Source organism: Rhinoraja longicauda, chromosome 16 (assembly GCF_053455715.1).
Source record: "Rhinoraja longicauda isolate Sanriku21f chromosome 16, sRhiLon1.1, whole genome shotgun sequence".
Taxonomy (NCBI): Eukaryota; Metazoa; Chordata; class Chondrichthyes; order Rajiformes; family Arhynchobatidae; genus Rhinoraja; species Rhinoraja longicauda.
Window position 1 is genome coordinate 17,799,661 of NC_135968.1, and position 18,890 is coordinate 17,818,550.

The window sequence follows — 18,890 nt, forward strand, 5'->3', positions numbered from 1 at the left end:
TTAAAGAAAAATAATTATTTATTTCAATTTAAAACGTAGAACTGTAACTGTACCCAGTACCTTGAGACTGTGCTGTACAGAAGAATAAAAGATATTAGTCCTGGCATCATCTGCCGACGGAGCTGGTTCTGCAGTTCGTAGCTCTGGCCCCGGGAGCCTCATGTTTTGTGAGGCAGCGTGAATGCGAGCTGGATCCATGGACAGGCCCCTCGGTAGTGACGGCTCTCAGGTGTGGAGGAACTCTGGCTGCACTCGAGCCACTTTGCGGAACTCTTTCCCGTGCGACTTTGGACACTGCATCTCACACCAGCTGACGGGGACCATCTGGGCACCTGGGAGAAGACAGCGCGACATCCTAAAGCAGAGACGCACAGCGCGGAAACAGGCTCTTCAGCCCGACTCGTCCATGCTGACCGAGATGCCCCATCTGAGCGAGTCCCATTTGCCCATATTTAGCTCATATATCCATCTAAACCTCCTGAGGACGGAGTAGGCCCCTTGAGACCGTTTCCAAAGACACTGCGCCTTCAGACACCTTCCAGATTCCAACCGTTCCCTGAGACGGAAATATTCCTCAGATCCATTCCAACCCACTTACCTGTTAACTTTAGCTCTAGTTTTCTGCTGTCTACCGTATCTAGGCCCCACACAGCTTTGTATATTTTAATCAGCCCCCCCCCATCGGCCTCCTCCATCCTAAGGAAAGCAAACCCAACCGATCCATCCAAATCTAGTCTCTGCTCATAGCCGAAGCACTTAATCCCTGGCAACACTCTGGCGAATCACCATTTCACCACCCTCTCCCACGTAATCTCCTACAATTAGGCCCACGTGGTCACAGGGAGAATGTACAAACTCAGTACACACAACACCCATAGTCAGGATCCGACCCGGGTCTCTGGCACTGGCAGGCAGCAGCTCTACCCCTGTGCCACCCCAGGCGATTTGTTGGACTTCAGCACTGGAAACATTCAAGGCGAGAGAGCAGCAGGACCTTACCTGCCTCGCTGTGCGCGACAACCACACCTAGTTCATTCTCCGCTGTCGTCAGCAGGTAGTTAGACTGAGCATCACCCAGAGAGATCTGGGAACGAGTGTGAAGGATAACATTAGAAGAGCATTAACAACACAAGTTTGCAGTACAAGATTGAGACGGAGATGAAAAACAAAATCTCCAAGGGTTGAATAGCTTTGGGACTTGGCCCCTGACAGCAATCTGTGGTGAGAAGTCCTTGAGTGTATTTCAGGCTGATGGGGAAAGAGAAGGACATGTGGAATATCGTATCATTTGTGATCCCATTAAATGACAGACCGGGCTCAAGGGGCAGAATGGCCCACTCCTGTTCCTACTACATGTCATGGTACAGTATAGCACAGGAGCAGGCCCTTCAGCCCACAATGTCTGTGCCAAACAGATTATCAAGTTAAACTAATGTCATCTGCCTGCACTGATCGATATTCCTCCATATCCATGGGCCTATCTAAAAGCCTCTTACATGCCATTGTCGTATCTGTCTCCACCACCAACCTGTCATTGCATTCCAGGTACCCGCCATCCTTTGTGTAAAAACAAAACTTGCCCTGCACAACTTTAAACTTGGCTCCTCTGACCTTTAAGCCACGCCCTACTATCCTCAACATTTCAACCCTGGGAGAAAGTTCTCACTGTCTACCCTATCCACGCCTCTCATAATTTCAGTTTAGTTTATTATTGTCACGTGTCCCCAGGTAGAGTGCAGCCCAAAGACGTGCAGGTTTTTAGGTTAATTGGGCTCTGGGAATTGACCTTAGTGTGTAGGAATATCCATATATCAATGGTTCATTTTAGAAGGACTGTTCCTGAACACGAGCTTCCAAGAAAATGCGAATGATGAGATTTAAACCGTAAAGGATACCACTTTTGCTAAAACAATGTCGCCGGGTCTGAAGCATTTGTAGACCTCGATCTGCAGGAGAGAAGGACCAAAATATATTTCAGTGATCTGGCCACAGTAATAAGTTTCATATCCGTACGACATCCCATGGAGCTCACATTACATAAACCAGCATTGATGCACAAGCACTTGGGGAGCTTTATGTTGTAACAGAGCCATACAGCATGGAAACAGGCCCTTCGGCCCAACTTGCCCACATCGACCAACATGTCCCTTCCACGTTAATCCCACCTGCCTGCATTTGGCGCATAACCCTCCAAACCTGTTCCAAATGTTTATTTGGAAAAAGATGCCAAGTAATTTGTTTGCAGCAGGCTCTTCAAACAACAGATGAGATAAATAGCGATGCTCACTTGCTAGGTTTTGTCCCGCTCCCACATCTCTTTTCCAGGGCCCGCTTCCGTGAGGTATGACTATGAATTGAGCAAAAAGCAGACTGCTAGTGGAACTCAAGGGAGGTCAGGATCGAACCCAGGTGTCTGGCGCTGTGAGGCAGCAACCCTACCACTGCGCCGCATTGCACTGCATTGTCTGATAAGGGTGATCGGAAACGTTAACGCTGCTTCTCTCTCAACAGATGCTGCCTGACCTGCTGAGTGTCCTGCATTTTCTGGTTTTATTTCAAATTTCCAACGTCTGCAGTTTTGCTGTTCATCTTACGTTTTCATAAATTTTCTATCATTTAAGTCAATCGATTTTTGTGCAGGGGTTGGAGAACTGCACTGGCATGGAGAGGGAAGGTTTGTACCTTGTCCTTTTCTGTTGCTCGGATATCTTCCCTCCTGTGGAAAATAATGTAACGTTATAATACCTGCCCGAGTCTGCATTCCCAATAAATGCTGCCCTGTCAAGGGTGTTTAATTGTCAAATGTGCCAACAATGGACCAATGAAATTCTTACTTGCAGCAACATAACAGGTCTGTAAGCACAATACACACAGATAACATAACAACAACAACAAAACTCAATAAACTAATAATCCTGTCACTGAATCGTTAACGTTTCATTTTGTGTCATTTATGCATTAAAGTAGTGCCACATGTTTCACTTGGTGAGGTTTTTACAGTTCTTTCAAAATTCAGCCAAATGGACTCATCTACACCTCACGCTGTCTCGGCAAGGCCACCAGCACAATCAAGGACCAGTCTTACCCTGGTCACTCCCTCTTCTCCCCTTTCCCATCAGGCAAGAGGTACAGAAGTGTGAAAATGCACAACTCTAGATTCAGGGACAGTTCCTTCCCAGCTGTTATCAGGCAACTGAACCATCCTATCACCAGCTAGAGAGCGTTCCGGAGGTACTATCTACCTCATTGGAGACCCTTGGACTATCTTTAATCGGACTTTACTGGACATCATCTTGCAATAAATGTTATTCTCTTAATCCTTGTATCTGGCACACGTGACAATAAATCAAGCTATTTTTTTTTTAAATGTTGGGTTTAGGGAATATTGTGGATTCTATGAAGCAAGCCATGAATGTGGGTCGTGAGCACATTGAGCAGGCCGTGACTCAGTTCAATTGCCTTCTCCCTTTGATGCTCCTGGTCCAAACCTACCAGGTCTTGTCGAGCATCTGCCCAAGTCATGCAAACATTGGAACAGTTTACACACCCTGGCATAACCCGACACAAAAAAACAAAGCACTAAGATCTCAGCAGGTCAATCAGAGTCTGTGATGGGAAAAAGGTGTGAGCTGACATTCAGGATCAAGACTGTGCATCGGTACCTTCTTGCACTAAATGTTATCTGTATCCTGTATCTGTAAACTATTGATGGCTTGATTGTAATCATGCACAGTCTTTCCGCTGACTGGATATCACGCAATAAAAAAAGCTTTTCACTGTATCTTGGTACACATGACAATAATAAACTAAACCTAAAAGTTCTTCGCCCAAAATGTTGACTCACATCTTTTGCCTCCACAGATGCTGACTGATCTGCTGAGATTTTCCAGTGTTTAGGTTTTAGAGATATAGCACGATAACAGGCCCTTCAGCCCACCCGACTCCATGCTAACCGTCACCCATTCACACTGGTTCAATGTTATCCCACTTTCCCATCCACTTCCTGCACATTAGGGGGAATTTACAGCAGCCAATTAATATAAAAAAACACACACGTCTTTGGGATGTGGGAGGAAACCGGAGAACTGGAAGGAAAGCCACTCAGTCACAGGGAGAACGTGCAAACTCCACACAGACAGCACCTGAGGTCAGGATCGAACCCGGGTCTATGCCACTGCAAGGCAGCAGCACCACCAGGTGCGCTGCCTTTCTGTTCCAGATTCCAGCATCTGAAGTATCTTGTGTCTTTATAACCTGACACCATCTTTCCTGACGCCCATTCCCTCTTCCTGTGGGGAAATATATGGTCTGGAGCAGGAATGTTGGCCGACTGCCACTACTAATCTAGAGAAATTCCCGTGGCATTCCTATTTCATTTCTTCATGACATAGTGTATTGACGTGGGAGGGCACCGGAGACATAAATATTGTGTGCAGGAATAAAAGCATAACAGTGAGGAACGATTGCAAAATGGTGCCCAACTCTGTTGTCATGCATCCTCTACAGCTGCTCCAGATGGGAACTGGCTTACAGACCAAACCCAGAACTTACGGAGACTGAAGAAGGGTCTCGACCTGAAACGTCACCTATTCCTTTTCTCCAGAGATGCTACCTGACCTGCTGAGTTACTCCAGCACTTTGCGTCTACCTGCAGAACTTACGGAGTTGGATGAGTGGTGGGAAGGGCAGAGGATTGTGGATTTGACTGCAGAACGATAAGTGCTGTGCCTCTGGGCACCGAGCAGGTTATTACAACTGAAAGGGTTGTGAAGGGAATATGTTGGTTCAGCATGTGAAATGTGGATATACTGTGGACACGTGGCTAGTGTCGGAACTCTGTGCAAAACACATAGAAGCTCAAGAGTCAGAAGTCAAGAGTTTAAATACAGGGAATACCGTAACAGGGCAGTGGACAAGGTTACACATCTGGAAAGTGGGCTCTATCACCCATTTTCCATAACGCAAAGCTGGTCATCTGCACATTTCTCAAGATACGCGTCTTAAAAAGAAATACATTTTGGGTTGACTTATTTATCTTAACGTTTAAGAGTCATTTGGTCAGGTACATGGATAGGATAGGTTTAGAGGGGTATGGGACAAGCACAGGCTGATGGGACTAATGTAGATGGGGCATATGATATATGTAGGAAGGAACAGCAGATACTGGTTTACACCGAAGATAGACATAAAATGCTGGTGTAACTCAGCAGGACTGGCAGCATCACTGGAGAGAAGGAATGGGTGACGTTTTGGGTCGAGACCCAGCATGTTGAGTCAGCATGGGCAAGTTGGGGTGAAGAGCCTGTGCCAACATTCTATGACTATGACTTCTTCACCTCTTTCCCCCCCCTTCCCCCCCCTTCCACACACAAATTCTGTGACAATTAATTTCATTACGTATTAACAATTTTGGGGTTGCGATCTGCAAGCTTTCCATGGGCAATTTAAAGGCAGTAAAAGTGCCTGTGTTCTGTGAGGAAATGTAAAACATATTTATAGATAAATCACATCAATTTATATTCACCCAGCCGGAACAGGTGGACTGCACATCCACAACATTACCTGATGGTTCCTCTAAAAGCCCCTTTGAGTGGAGTAGATCGTACGTATATAATGTGAACTTTAGCAAATCGAGGGTTAATACTCGTAACCTGACAATAAAAATGAAAGAATAAAAATCTGTTAACCTTTATAATAAAAAATGCTCGGCAGGGTTTTGCAATGGTTCATTGATCACAACTATCAAATCAATAATAATAATCAGTGGTGCGGCGGTAGAGTTGCTGCCTCACAGCACCCAGATACCCGGGTTCCATCCTAACTACGGGTGCTGTCTGTACTCCCTGTGACTGTCTGGGTTTTCTTCGGGTGCTACGATTTCCTCCCACACTTCATAGACGTACAGGTTTGTGTGTTAATTGACTTTGGTAAATTGTAAATTGTCCCTAGTGTGTAGGATAGTGCTAATGTACACGGTGATCACTGGTCGACGTGGATTCAGTGGGCCAAAGGACCTGTTTCCATACCATATCATTAAAAACAATAGACTAAGCGCTGGTTTGGATTTTTTTTTTTAAACCCAAAAGGCTTTTGAAACTGAACGGGTCAGGCAGCATTGGTGGAGTGAAATGGACAGATAACGTTTCACGTCAGGACCTTTCTTCAGACTGATCAGATTGGTTTGGGTTATTTAGGCTAATTGGCTTCTGTAAATTGCCCCGAGTGTGTAGGATAGAACTAGTGTACGGGTGGCATGGACTCAGTGGGCCGCATGGCGTGTTTCCCTGCTGTATCTCTAAACTAAACGAATCAGACAATAAAACAGCAGCTCTGACATGAGCTGTAAAGGGAAGATGTGAAAAGGTCTTACCTTGCACGTTACAACAACGCCGACTTCTGGCAGGAGTTTGGGCTCTGTATCTCGAACCACGGATATAACTGGCACCTGCAAATACCAACCTCCAATTAGAGCAGAACTGCATCAAGTTTACAGCACAGGGTCATTTGGCTTGTGTCCAGTTAGTCGTATCTAGGTGTGTAGGAAGGAACTGCAGATGCTGGTTTACACCAAAGGTAGAGAGACACCAAAGGTAGATAGACACAAAATGATGGAGTTACTCAGAGGGTCAGGCAGCGTTTCAGGAGAAAAGGAATAGGCAAAGTTTCGGATTGAGACCCTTGTTCAGACTTTTGGATCGAGACCCTTCTTCAGACGCTGCGCCACTGATTATTCTTTGTTTGGAGAATGTTCTCGATCCAAAACGTCACCTATTCCTTTTCTCCAGAGATGCTGACTAGCCCACTGAGTTACTCCAGAATTTAGTGGTTATATATAGATATGCTTCCCATCCTTTCTCCCCCACTTGTTTATTCAGATTCCCATTTCCCACTTCACCTAATCTTTGGTAATAACTTTCATATCCTGACCACCGTGGGTAAACAAGTTTCCTGCTGCATTCAATCCCAACCAATCTAGATTTAAGAAGTAGAAAGAAAGAACTGCAGATGTTGGTTAATACAAAAAAGGACAAAGTGCTGGAGTAACTCAGCAGGTCAGGCAGCATCTCTGGAGATGTCAGTCCTAAGAAGGGTCTCAACCCGAAACGTCACCTGTCCATGTTCTCCAGAGAAGCTGCCTGACCCGCTCAGTTACTCCAGTACTTTGTGTCTTTTTGTGTACAAGCTAGAATTAAACTGGCCTCCAGGAGGTGCAAGAGAGCTTTCTTTGGTCTGATACACACAGTGGGAAGAAATTGTCACGCCTAGCACAAGATTTGGAAGGATATTCAGTCAGTCTACAATGGATGAATCATGAAAGCTTGGCTAGGGTGTATTGTGCATCTTTCCTGACTCCTGGCAGATTATTTTTCTATCTATCCTTTCATATGATGCCAGCATTTATGGCACATGCCTAATTGCCTCTGAACAGGAGACCCTCAGACTCTTTAATCGAACGTTATCGTGCACTATAAGTTATTCCTTTTATTCTGTATTTGCACACGGTGGACGGCATAATTATAATCATATATAGTCATTACGCTGACTAGATAGCATGCAACAAAAGCTTTTCACTGTACCTTGGTATATGTGACAATAAACTAAACTGGGGAGGCAATTGAGAGCCAATCACCCACAAGCCAAATAAAAAAGACCTGTCCCGATCTGAAACATCATCTATCCATGTTTTCCAGAGATGCCACCTGACCTGCTAAGTTACTCCAGCACTTAGTATATTTTTTCTGTTAACCAGCATCTGCAGTTCCTTGTGTCCACATACAAGTCCAACTGGGTAAAGATTGAAGATTTTCTTCCCAACGTTAATAAACCAGTTGTTATTGTGACAATCTCGTAAATTCCTATTGGATCGTAAGACTACTATTTGATTCGTAAATTCCAAATGCCTTGCTCTGCTGGGATTTGAACCGTGAACAAACTCCTCTTCCCCAAAGATTCACCGCTTGGAGATGTTCAGATGCAAAGATTTGATGACTGAGCGGGAAAGGAAGCACCCAAACGGAGCCTGTGTCAATGATCCTTGCCTCACTTATAGCACAGTGGCGCAGCTGGACGAGCTGCTGCCTCACAGTGCTGGAGACCCAGGTTCCATCCTGACCTCAGGTACTGTCTGTGCAGATTTTGCACCTTCTCTCTGTGACAACATAGAAAAATAGAAGGATGAAATAAGAATAAATCGTAATAATCAGAATAAAAGGATGTACCTTCAGAATGGAGGTGACGATGAATTTCTTTAGTCAGAGGGTGGTGAATATTTGAATTCATTGCCACAGACCGTGTGGAGGCCAAATCATTAGGTTTTTTAAGGCAGCGATTTAGATACTTGATTGGTATGGGTGTCAGGAGAAATGGGGAGAAGGCAGGAGAATGGGGTTAGAACATAGGAAACATAGAAAAATAGGTGCAGGAGTAGGTCATTCGGCTCTTTGAGCCAGCACCGCCATTCAATATGATCATTGCTGATCATCTAAAATCAGTATCCCATTCCTGCTTTTTCCCCCATATCCCTTGATTCCTTTAGCCCTAAGAGCTAAATCTAACTCTCTCTTGAAAACATCCAGTGAACTGGCCGCCACAGCCTTCTGTGGCAGAGAATTCCAGATTCTCAACTCTCTGGGTGAAAATGATTTTCCTCACCTCAGTCCTAAATGGCCTCCCCCTTATTATTAAACTGTGACCCCTGGTTCTGGACTCCTCCAACATCAGGAACATTATTCCTGCGTCTAGCCTGTACAATCCTTTAAGAATTTTATGTTTCCCAACGTGGGTTTCCTCTGGGCGCTCTGGGTTCCTCCCACATTCCAAAGGTTCATAGCTTAATCGACCCTCTGTAAATTACCCCATGTGTGAAGGGAGTGGATGAGAAAGTGGGATAACATAGAACTAGTATGAATGGGTGATCGATGGTCAGCATGGACTCAGTGGAACGAAGGGCCTATTTCCATGCTGTATCTCTAAACTAAACTTACCATTCCATTGTCATTTCTCTTCAGCACATATCCAGCTAAAGATGCAAAAATGTATCCGTGCCTTGAGTATGTGCCATCACCAGGAGTGCTGTCTTCTATGCTACACAGTCTCTCTCCTGTAGGCATGCAATGCATCAGATTAGATATGTTGATACATAAAAAGACATGTATTTATCTACACCCTTCATGAATGCAGGAATCCTAAAGCACCTCAACAATTCCAATAAGTTAAGCAGTTTGAAGTACAATGAGTTATGTTATCCAAGGCATCGTTTAGAGGTGTATAAAGATCTTACCAAGGTGCATAAAATCACGAGGCGAACAGATAGGATGAGTCTTTTTCCCCAGGGTAGGGGAATGAAGACCCAGAGGACAAAGGTTTTAAGTGAGAGGGGAAAAATTTAATGGGAACCCAAGGGTTAACTTTTTCAATGGGTATATGGAACGAGCTGCTAGAGGAGGTAGCTGAAGCAGGATACTCTCACAGCACTTTAAATACATTTTGAACAGGTACATGGATAGAGGGATTAGCGTAGATGGGACATCTTGGTCGGTATGGGCAAGTTGGGTCAGAGGACAGGATTAGGGTCAGAGGACAGGATTAGGGTCAGAGGACAGGATCAGGGTCTCCTTCTCCCCTGCCTCTTTTCCCCTCCCCTGCCTCTCTCCCCCACCATCCCCTTCCACCCCTCCCCCTTTCTTTCTCTTTCTCTCCCCTTCCACCCCTCTCTCTCCCCTCCCCCTCATCCTTTCCCTCTTCCTCATCCTTTCCCTCTTCCTCATCCTTTTCCCTCTCTCCTCTCTCCTGCCACTGATGTTCCGGCCTCACGTTCACCTGGGATACAGAACTTCATGGGCGCCATCGTGGCTTCGCGGAGCTTTCCCCCGGGTGCTGCGCCGCGATTGGCCGAGGCCCATGGCCACTCTGCGGGCAAGGAGATAGCGGATTGGCTGTGGGCGGGCAGGGGACGGCGCCCCCACTGGCGGCGCGGGGTGGTGCAGGCCGCGGACACTGTCAGTGAACGTCTTCATTTTGTGTGCAATCTAAGCAGATCATACATTCACGAGTACAAGGGAAGTGGTGCAAGAGAAAATAAATGGTGAGCATCTCCCTCCTCCAGAGATGCTGCCTGACCCGCTGTGATTGAATAAATGATACTTGAAGTAGATAAACAAAGTATCATTCATCCATTCATTCATTATTGTTGCTGTGCCGCTTTTGGGACGCCGACTAGCGCGTTGACGAGTACGTCAGCGCGCGGCGCGGCGGGCGTGGGGGGGGCGCACTTAACGCGTGTCCGTCTCGCTCGCGCGCGCGGGCGCTCCGGCACCTGGCGCAAGGGGACGTGAACGCGCACGCTCACGCGCACGCAACGCGGGGGCCTCCCTCCCTCCTCCCTGCGCGCCGCGTCGCTGTTGTTGACGACGGGTCGGACCGATGGAGGCGGCGGGGTGCCCCGAGTCACTCGCTGACAGCCGCCCGGGGGAAGGAGCGACTCTTCCCCCCCAACAACCCCCTCAGAAAATGGCCAGTCGTGACTCTCAACGGCACCCAGCGGGAAAAAGGTGGCACTTGCAGGCGCGGAGTTGTAGGTAAGGCGTCGTTAATCTCCTCGCCTCGCATTTAAAGCGCCAGCCTGACAGCCTTCCCACTTGACAACTTCACCTCACGCTTTAACATCAAAGCACTCCCTCCTCCTGCACTCGTTCACGCACGGTTTTACCTCGGTGCCGCCTACATTTTCCTCTTCAACCACGGCCGGCCGGCCGGCCGTTAAAACCGTTTACTTTTCTTTCCACCGTTAAGCGTCTCAAATTTTGAAACAAACCCCACACGGAGCGGAGAGTCCTCCCGGCCGCCGAGCATCACAGGAGTTGTAGTCCGGTCCCAGTCTCTGTCGCTCCTCCCCTCCCCATCTCACACACACACTCTCTCTCAATCATCATCATCACCATCACCACCTTCCTTCCTTTCTTTCCCTTTTGCCCGGTGGTTTTGACACTTTATTCGTAGCCTTCGGCGTTGTTGGTTGTTTCTCTTGCTGCTGCAGCCTGCTCTCTGAAAGGAAATGGACTTGTCTTGTGGAAACTGCTGCGGATATCAGATGGAGCACAACAACATGCAAAGAGGTGTGATGGTATTGTGCCACATTTAAGGTTGCTCGCATTTTAACCTGGAAGTGATTTCCGTGATGGCTGTTTGCCATAATCATTTCTGCGGTTGCACTCTGTTACCCTTGTACTAACAGTTATGTTTTGGCGAGGTGGTTGTGAAAAGAGTTTCATACGATTTCTGACCGTACCCACGTTTTGTTCACTATAAATCTTGTTTCATATTGTGCAAGATATCTAATGAACTACGAAATATTATTGGGAGGTGGGTTGATGAACGAAAGCTATTGATAATCATTCATATTCCTCTTTTATAAATTTAATGAACTGTGTAAATCTGTAAGGGAGAAAAGAGGCTGATGTATCTAACGGAGATAGAAGAAACCGCAGACGCTGCGATCTTGAGCAAAACACAAAGTTCTGGAGGAATTCAGCGGATCAAGCAGCATCTGTGGAGGAAGTGGATTGACGACATGTGTGAAGAAAGATCCTGACCCGAAACATCACCTGTCCATTCCCTGCACAGATGCTGCCTGGCCCACTGAGTTTCTTCAGTACTTTCTGATGTATCTAATGTCAATTAGGTATCTTTCATGTCTTTTTCCTTTTTTTTGGATACATTATGTTTGGACCGAGGGAGAAAGAAAACTAGAAATTTCAATTGTGGGAAAAATGCTAGAGGATATTGTAAAGATTGAGATACCAGCACACTTAGTAAATATCAACAGTATAAGACAAGGTTAACTTGGATTCTGGAATGGAATTCATATTTGACAATCCTGTTGGAACCCTTTGAGGGTATAATTAGGAGAATAGATTAAAAAAACATATATCAATAATTTGGATGAAGGCACAAAACATAATTGTTCAAAGTTTGCTGAATTACTGAATTGCGAGGAGAAAATAGAGAGGCTTCAAGACAACTTAAGCAGTTTGAATGAATTGGCGGATGCAATACAATGCACTTAAATGTAAACAAATCATATTATTTAAATACAGTTGAATGGGGAAGCAATGGTGTACAAAGAGATTTGGATTTTCAGTTACTCCAATTACTGAAAGCAAATTGAGAGGTGTAATGAGCATTTAAGAAGGCAAATTACTCTTTGGATGATTCAGATGAAGGAATGCCGGGTCTTAGTGAGACTACACTTTGTATATTGTCGCCTTTTCTAAAAAAACTTGCTGTAGATAAATGTAGATCAATCGAGTGAAACTGAAAGATAACTGAACTGGATTGATTGCTGGGATGGACTGTCTTATGAAGAGAGATTAGGTCAACCAAATATGTGCTCACTACATTTGGAAGAATGAGATGAGATTTAATTGAAACTTAAAACTTTCTGACAGGATTTTAATTGAAATGTGTAACTTTCTGACAGGACTAGACAGACTGGATGTGAGGAAGTTATTTCCTTTTGGCTCAAGTCTCTGCACTGAGAGGGGTCACAATGTCAGGTTATGAGATAAGACATTTAGAAGTGTGAGGAAGAGAAATTTCTTCACCTCGGATATGGCAACCTTGGATTTGGCAAACACAGAGAGCAATAGAGGCCAAGTCATTGAATATATTTAATGAGTTAAGTGAAGTCTAGACAAAAGGCATCAATGGGTAGTTGGAGTGCGCGGGACATGACATTGAGGTGGATGATTAGCATGATCACGTTGAATGGTGGAGCAGACTCAAATAGCCACCTCCTGCTCTTTTCCTATGTTTCTATAAAACTAGCTTGATTATTTTTATTCTGCATATTTTCTTTCTGTGTGATATTTTGAAAATGTTATTTTTTTTTATCACTAGACTATCATCAGATTGGCTATTGAAGATAATTTAATTTAAAATAACGTGTTTGTCATGTAACTAAATCACTGAGTGTTTTGCTCACAGGTAATATTAATTTTATTATTAAAACTACACGAGTTGACAGAGTAGGAATAATTGTGGTTTGGTATTGATCTTTTGCAGAATCATTGATATTTTCAGTACAATTTCTGCAACTTTTGCAGAATCGTTATTTTCATTGTAAATTGTTAATTTGACCAAGTTTTACCTTTCAATCAAGCTTCAAGTATGAATGTTGGCTTATGGTGTACGCAACATCCATTTTCTTCCTATTATTGCCTCTTTCCCCTGAAGGTGCTGGCTGTTGTGATGATTTTAATCCAGAAGAGCTGCTAAATATATTGTCCAGTGCCTAAAAAAAAAATCACGCTTCATGTACGAGAATACCCTATGAATGTAAATAGATATTCAGTCATATAGTTTATAATAGCTGAACTACCTTTGCATTATATCCAACTATTAACACATTGTATCAGAAGTTTCTGAACAGTGAAAGGAGTCAACCCTTGGGTATTAAGTCTGAAGAAGGGTCTTGACCCGAAATGTCACCCATTCCTTCTCTCCTGCCTGTCCCGCTGAGTTACTCCAGCATTTTGTGTCTACCTTGGGTATTAATTACTTTCCGAACACGAGCATTTGTTATATGTCATTTGTCTGATATAGTCTAGGAATTAAAGCTCGGACATTCTGGGTTTGACCATTATATGTTATCATAACTCTTAGCATTACAGATTTACACATTTGTTCTCCATGAATGTATTTGAAGCCCCCATCAATTAGTTAGCCAAAGTGCTCTGATTAAAGAAAGTACCTTTCGTAAAGGTACCAATCATCCAGCATCTAATTGTTTGTAAATGGTGACAATTCTGGATGTGGCTCGGAGTGAGATCTGTGGGTCCAGAGTGCAGTCAGGGAGAGAAGACTGACTGTGGACCAATTGTGCAGCTGATGCTGAAATTGGGGTCCTGAATACTCGGGTAGGTTTGTAGCCGTGACCCAGATTGTTTGTGTATTTTTCAGCCTCCTTTAAACTCAGAGGATTTTTTTATTGTATAATAAATTTTTGTACAATATCGGGTATAAAAAATGATATCAATAGGTGTAACATCCAGTGATATAGAGCACTGGTATAATTGAACACCACCAAAGTCCTCAGGATATCGGATTATCAGAGCTTTATTGTACAGATGTGATGGAGATTGGATATAAATGTTTTGATATATAGATTAAAGTAGAAACTAGGAACTGCAGATGCTAGTTTGCAAAAGTTTGAAACGTACAAGAGTCTGAAGAAGGGTCCTGACCTGAAACGTCACCTGTCCATGTTCTACAGGGACACTGCCTGAGTTATTCCAGCACTGTGTCTTTTTTTGATATATAGATATGTGATCTATATTGCCCAGTCATGGGGGAACCTTCTTGAATTTCACAACCAATATGAATCCTTTCTTATCACTAACCTTCAATTAATACTGTTTTGTTCAATAAAGATCAAGAGGGGGGGGGGGGGGGGGTTGCAAGAAGAGGTGAAACAAAAATAATTGCTGAGGAATTGGATTGCACATATTTTTGGTGTCAAATCAAGTTCCATGCCAGAAAGGAAGTCTTGTTCACCTGGCTGGTGAGATTGAGGGAATAGACGTTGTGGTGGTGGGATGAGGTAGTGGCCAGGAGACCTGCAATGCCCACCATTAGAAGAGACTACTGAGAGGTGGATACACAAGTCTCTTCCAAGAGTAAGAATCCATGAACAATGTGAAAGTAAATTTCATGTCCTCATGTGATAATTTAAGTTGATTTTATGTGGAGATGTAAATTCTTTGAGATGTGCCATTTATCAGTATGAGGAAAGTATACACTAAATGGCAGGAAGGACCCTTGGTAACATTGGAGTATAGAGGGATCTGGGTGTGGTAATCCATAGCTCTCTGACAGTGGCAACACAAGTGAATATATAGTAGAGAAAGTGTATGGTGCGTCTATCCTCAGTCAGGGCATTGAGTATGAAAGTCGGGAAGTCATGTTGTGGATGTATAACATTGTGGTTAGGCCTCATTTGAGGTATTGGGTGGAGTTCTGGTCGCCATGCTGTCGGAAGAATGTGAAGACTTTGGAGACGGTTTGTTTTGATACAGAGGGGGACAGTACCTGGAGCATGTCGCCACAGGGGGAAGCAACTTTTAGACAGACACAAGAGTACCAAATGCCTTATTTACTGCTCTATCTACTTGATTTACCACTTTCAGGGTGTTATGGACTTGGACTCCAAGATCCCTCAGTATATCAATGCTGTTAAGGGTCCTGCCATTTTTCCCTTGCACGCGACCTCCCAAAGTGCAACACCTCACACCTGTCTGGATTAAACTCCATCTGCCTCTTCACCCATTTTATTTGCTGATCTATATTCCTACTGTATACTTTGACAGCCTTCCTCAGAGTCTGCGACCCCAGCAATCTTGGTGTTATCTGTAAACTTGCTGACCAACCCTATCAAATCTATGTAACCGAGTCTACATTTAGGTCCAAGTAATTTATATACATCACAAACAGCAGAGGTTGCAGCACAAATCTCTGCGGAACTCCTTTAGTCATAAACCTCCAGCCTGAATGCTGTCCTGAATACCACAACCCTCCGTCTTCTATCAATAAACCATTTTTTTCCCTTCAATTTCATTTTGTCTCTGTGTTGTGACACCATTCATGGACTGTATGTTAGACACTTTTTCCATGCAATTTATCCTTCTCTGCTGTCTGCAGTTGATCTTGAAAATTACATGTTTTTATGCAATTCATTTTGTGATTTCTACATTTTTGTGACAGCCTTGTTTTGTAGCAAACTGCTGGTGAACTTTTTGAGCATTACTTTTGCATATCATGGTGATTGTTTCTCACTTAATGGATAAACCTATATGTTTAGAGAGTGTTGTCTTGTCCAGGAGCCATATTGTGACCCTCTTGAAAAATACAAAGTAATTTAAAACTTGCAACTTTTGATTCAATTGACTGATTATTATAATAATAATAATAAGCATTTATTTTATATAGCGCTTTACCAGGTGCTCAAAGCGCTTTACAAAAACAGTCATAACATTAAAAACAAACAGACAAACTATCCTGACGGAGAAGCGGCGAACAAACAGCGCCAGCGTCCTCTCACGTCAGGGTCCGGCAGTAGACAATAAAGAACACAAGACACACAATTACAATTTAACACAAACAACCATCACAATGATTGCTCCAGGCACACCCTCACTGTGATGGAAGGCAAAGAAAAGTCATTATCTCCTCATCATTCTTCTCCCGTGGCGCCACGAGGCGATCGAGGCTCCCAACTTTTGAAGCCCCCACCGGGCGATGGAAAGTCCCAGGGCCGAGCCGAGCAGGCCGATGAAAGTCCTGAGCCCCCACCGGGCGATGGAAAGTGCCGCGGCCAGGCCACGCAGGGCGATGAAGGGCCTGCGGGCGGGTCAATCGTACCTCGCGCTCCGGGGCGGTCGAAGCTGCTACGGCTGGAGCTCCCGAAAGCCGGTTGCCAGCCAGGGACCTGCGAACTCCCGATGTTGCGGTCTGCAGGGCCCACGGCCGAAGCCTCCGAGATGGTAAGTCCAGGCCCTGCGACCGGAGTCTTCAAGGTCGATCCCAGCTGGAGGCCACCGACTCCACGGTGTTAGGCCGTAACGCGAACGGAGACACGACACGGTAAAGGTCGCATCTCCGTTGAGGAGGAGATTAGCAAAAAGGTTTCCCCCACCCCCCCCACCACCCCCACATAAACAGTTAAAAATAGAACAAAACGTACATTTAACGATGACAATAGACAAAAAAACAAAAAAAAGACAGAGAGACTGCCGGTGAGCCGCAGCTGCAGAACGCAGCCACGCCCTCCTCTTATGATTCCAGTTATGATTCCAGTTTCTTGGTTGTGAATTGAATTTGTCACTTAACAGGTTTTTAAGGTTTTAATCATGTAGAGGAGGACTAAGTAAGATTGTAGGTTCACACATTCACAACTGTCACTTGAACTTAAGAATTACAATATTGGAATTTGTGGAATTATTGTTTTTGATTTAATATTAATTAATATTAAATTTTAATATTTTGATTAATATTTTGAAATTAAAAGTGATGTGTAGATCTTCGGTTTCCTCCCACACTCCAAAGACGTACAGGTATGTAGGTTAATTGGCTGGGTAAATGTAAATGTAAAAATTGTCCCTAGTGGGTGTAGGATAGTGTTAATGTACGGGGATCACTGGGCGGCACGGACTTGGAGGGCCGAAAAGGCCTGTTTCCGGCTGTATATATATGATATGATATGATATGATACGGAAGGATCAATAATCATAACTAATTTGTTCAATAATAAACTGTCAGGTGACCAGGAAATCACGATCAGTTGTGTAATACGGAATAAATATAGGTACAGAATAACTATGTATATGATTTGGTATGTCATTAAACGTTGATACATAACAATTCCTGTTTTCATCATTTTAAATAATTAAGCAACCCTAGCATCTCTCGCAATATACTGGACTTTGATAAATTCAATTGCACAGCACCAGGAGTGTTCTATTGGTGATTAGCTGCTGGCTGGACTAATTCTTATGAAGATGTAACCTGTCGGGCAAGAGAAAACGAAAACCAGCAGATACAGAATATGGATTTTTCAAAAGCCATTTGCTAAGAGCTTTGCATAAAATAGAAGCCCAGGTTATTGACGGTAACCTATTGTCAAGGGAGGCATATTAGATATAGGACAGTACACAAAAAGGGTAGAAAGTAGCAGGATATTTTCAGGTTGGTTTGACATCAGGGTGCCACAGAGGATTAGTATTGCCCCTTATTTAGTCAGAATTTATATAAATAACTGTTGAAAAGAAAGAATGAAAGGTAGTAGAGTGTTCTGATAATTCAAGATTAGGTGGGAAGATCAGTCTGATCAGATGGAATACAATGTCATCATAGAGATGTACAGCATAGAATAGGCCCTCGAGCCCACTATGCTGACCTTCTTGCCCATCCAGACTAATGTGACATTGTGTATTTTAGTTGGAAACTAAAAAAGGCTGAGTAATTTGTAAATGGTGAGAAATCTGTAAATAATTTTGTGCAGGGAGCGGGTGTAGATTCAAGAGATGCACAAAGTAAACCCGCAGGTACAGCAAGCATCTGGAAAGACATTGGCCTTCTTTACAATGCGTTTGCAGTACAAAAATATGTCTTATTGTTGAAAGGTAAGCTCATTTAAGCTATACAAGATTCTGAGCGGGTTTATTAGAGTGGTTACTTAACAGCTTTTTCTTCTCGGTGGAGAGTCAAAAACAAACAGGCATAGTCTTAGGATAAAGATTGACCCATTTTAGACTGAGATAAGATTTTTTTAAAGGAAAAAAATATATAATTTGTTTGAATTCTTTAACTAAATGGAGTTTGGAACATAGTCAAGGCTGAAGTTGTTTTTATTATGAAAGCTACAAAGATATAGTGGTTGGATGAGACCCATCGTTAGACATGATCTCATTGAATGACTGAGTAGCCTTAGATTGTCCATTGTTCAATCTTTGTTTTTGTCTTTATCGTTCATTTGCAATAGCCTGGTTAAAGCCAGTGCATAAGCAGACAAATCTTCCTTCCCCAAAAATATAGCCAGTGATCTAATTTAGCATAAATGTAGAGAGATATTTCGGAATATGTTGAATCTGATATTACATGTGTGATTTGCAAAGATTGGGAAGTTTCAGTTGCCTGGAAGTTAATGACAATGTACTGAAGGAAATTATGGTTCAACAATGATTATTTTGTGGTTATTTTCCTGCTGAATTCTGTTTTTGAATATTAATGGTAACATTAAAAAATTTCCAACATTTATTATGTTTGTAAATATACTGACCGCTGCTATTTATCACATTTCGGTGACTAATGAATATTATGGTACGTTGTTAGATATA

At 43.6% G+C, this 18,890-nt stretch overlaps 2 protein-coding genes across 3 annotated transcripts in view; one reads left to right on the plus strand and one right to left on the minus strand.

Annotated features, from left to right (window-relative positions):
* exosc1 (exosome component 1) lies at positions 1-11,024 on the minus strand. Its single transcript, XM_078413328.1, has 9 exons — positions 10,709-11,024; positions 9,820-9,909; positions 8,985-9,100; positions 6,371-6,445; positions 5,563-5,651; positions 2,683-2,716; positions 1,896-1,946; positions 1,000-1,084; positions 1-332 (listed from the first exon to the last, which is right to left on the minus strand). Exons 2-9 carry the CDS (start codon positions 9,845-9,847, stop codon positions 226-228), a joined length of 585 nt encoding a protein of 194 aa, XP_078269454.1. The 5' UTR covers positions 9,848-9,909; positions 10,709-11,024; the 3' UTR covers positions 1-225.
* The window catches only part of lcor (ligand dependent nuclear receptor corepressor), a 27,547-nt gene continuing 19,064 nt past the window's right edge, over positions 10,408-18,890 (plus strand). Inside the window, exon 1 of one of the 2 annotated variants that reach the window (XM_078413326.1) lies at positions 10,408-10,577. The gene's annotated coding sequence lies outside the window, so the exon portion shown is untranslated. Of the gene's footprint in view, positions 10,578-11,043; positions 11,115-18,890 lie in introns of those variants that run through there. The other variant, XM_078413327.1, reaches the window with a different exon arrangement.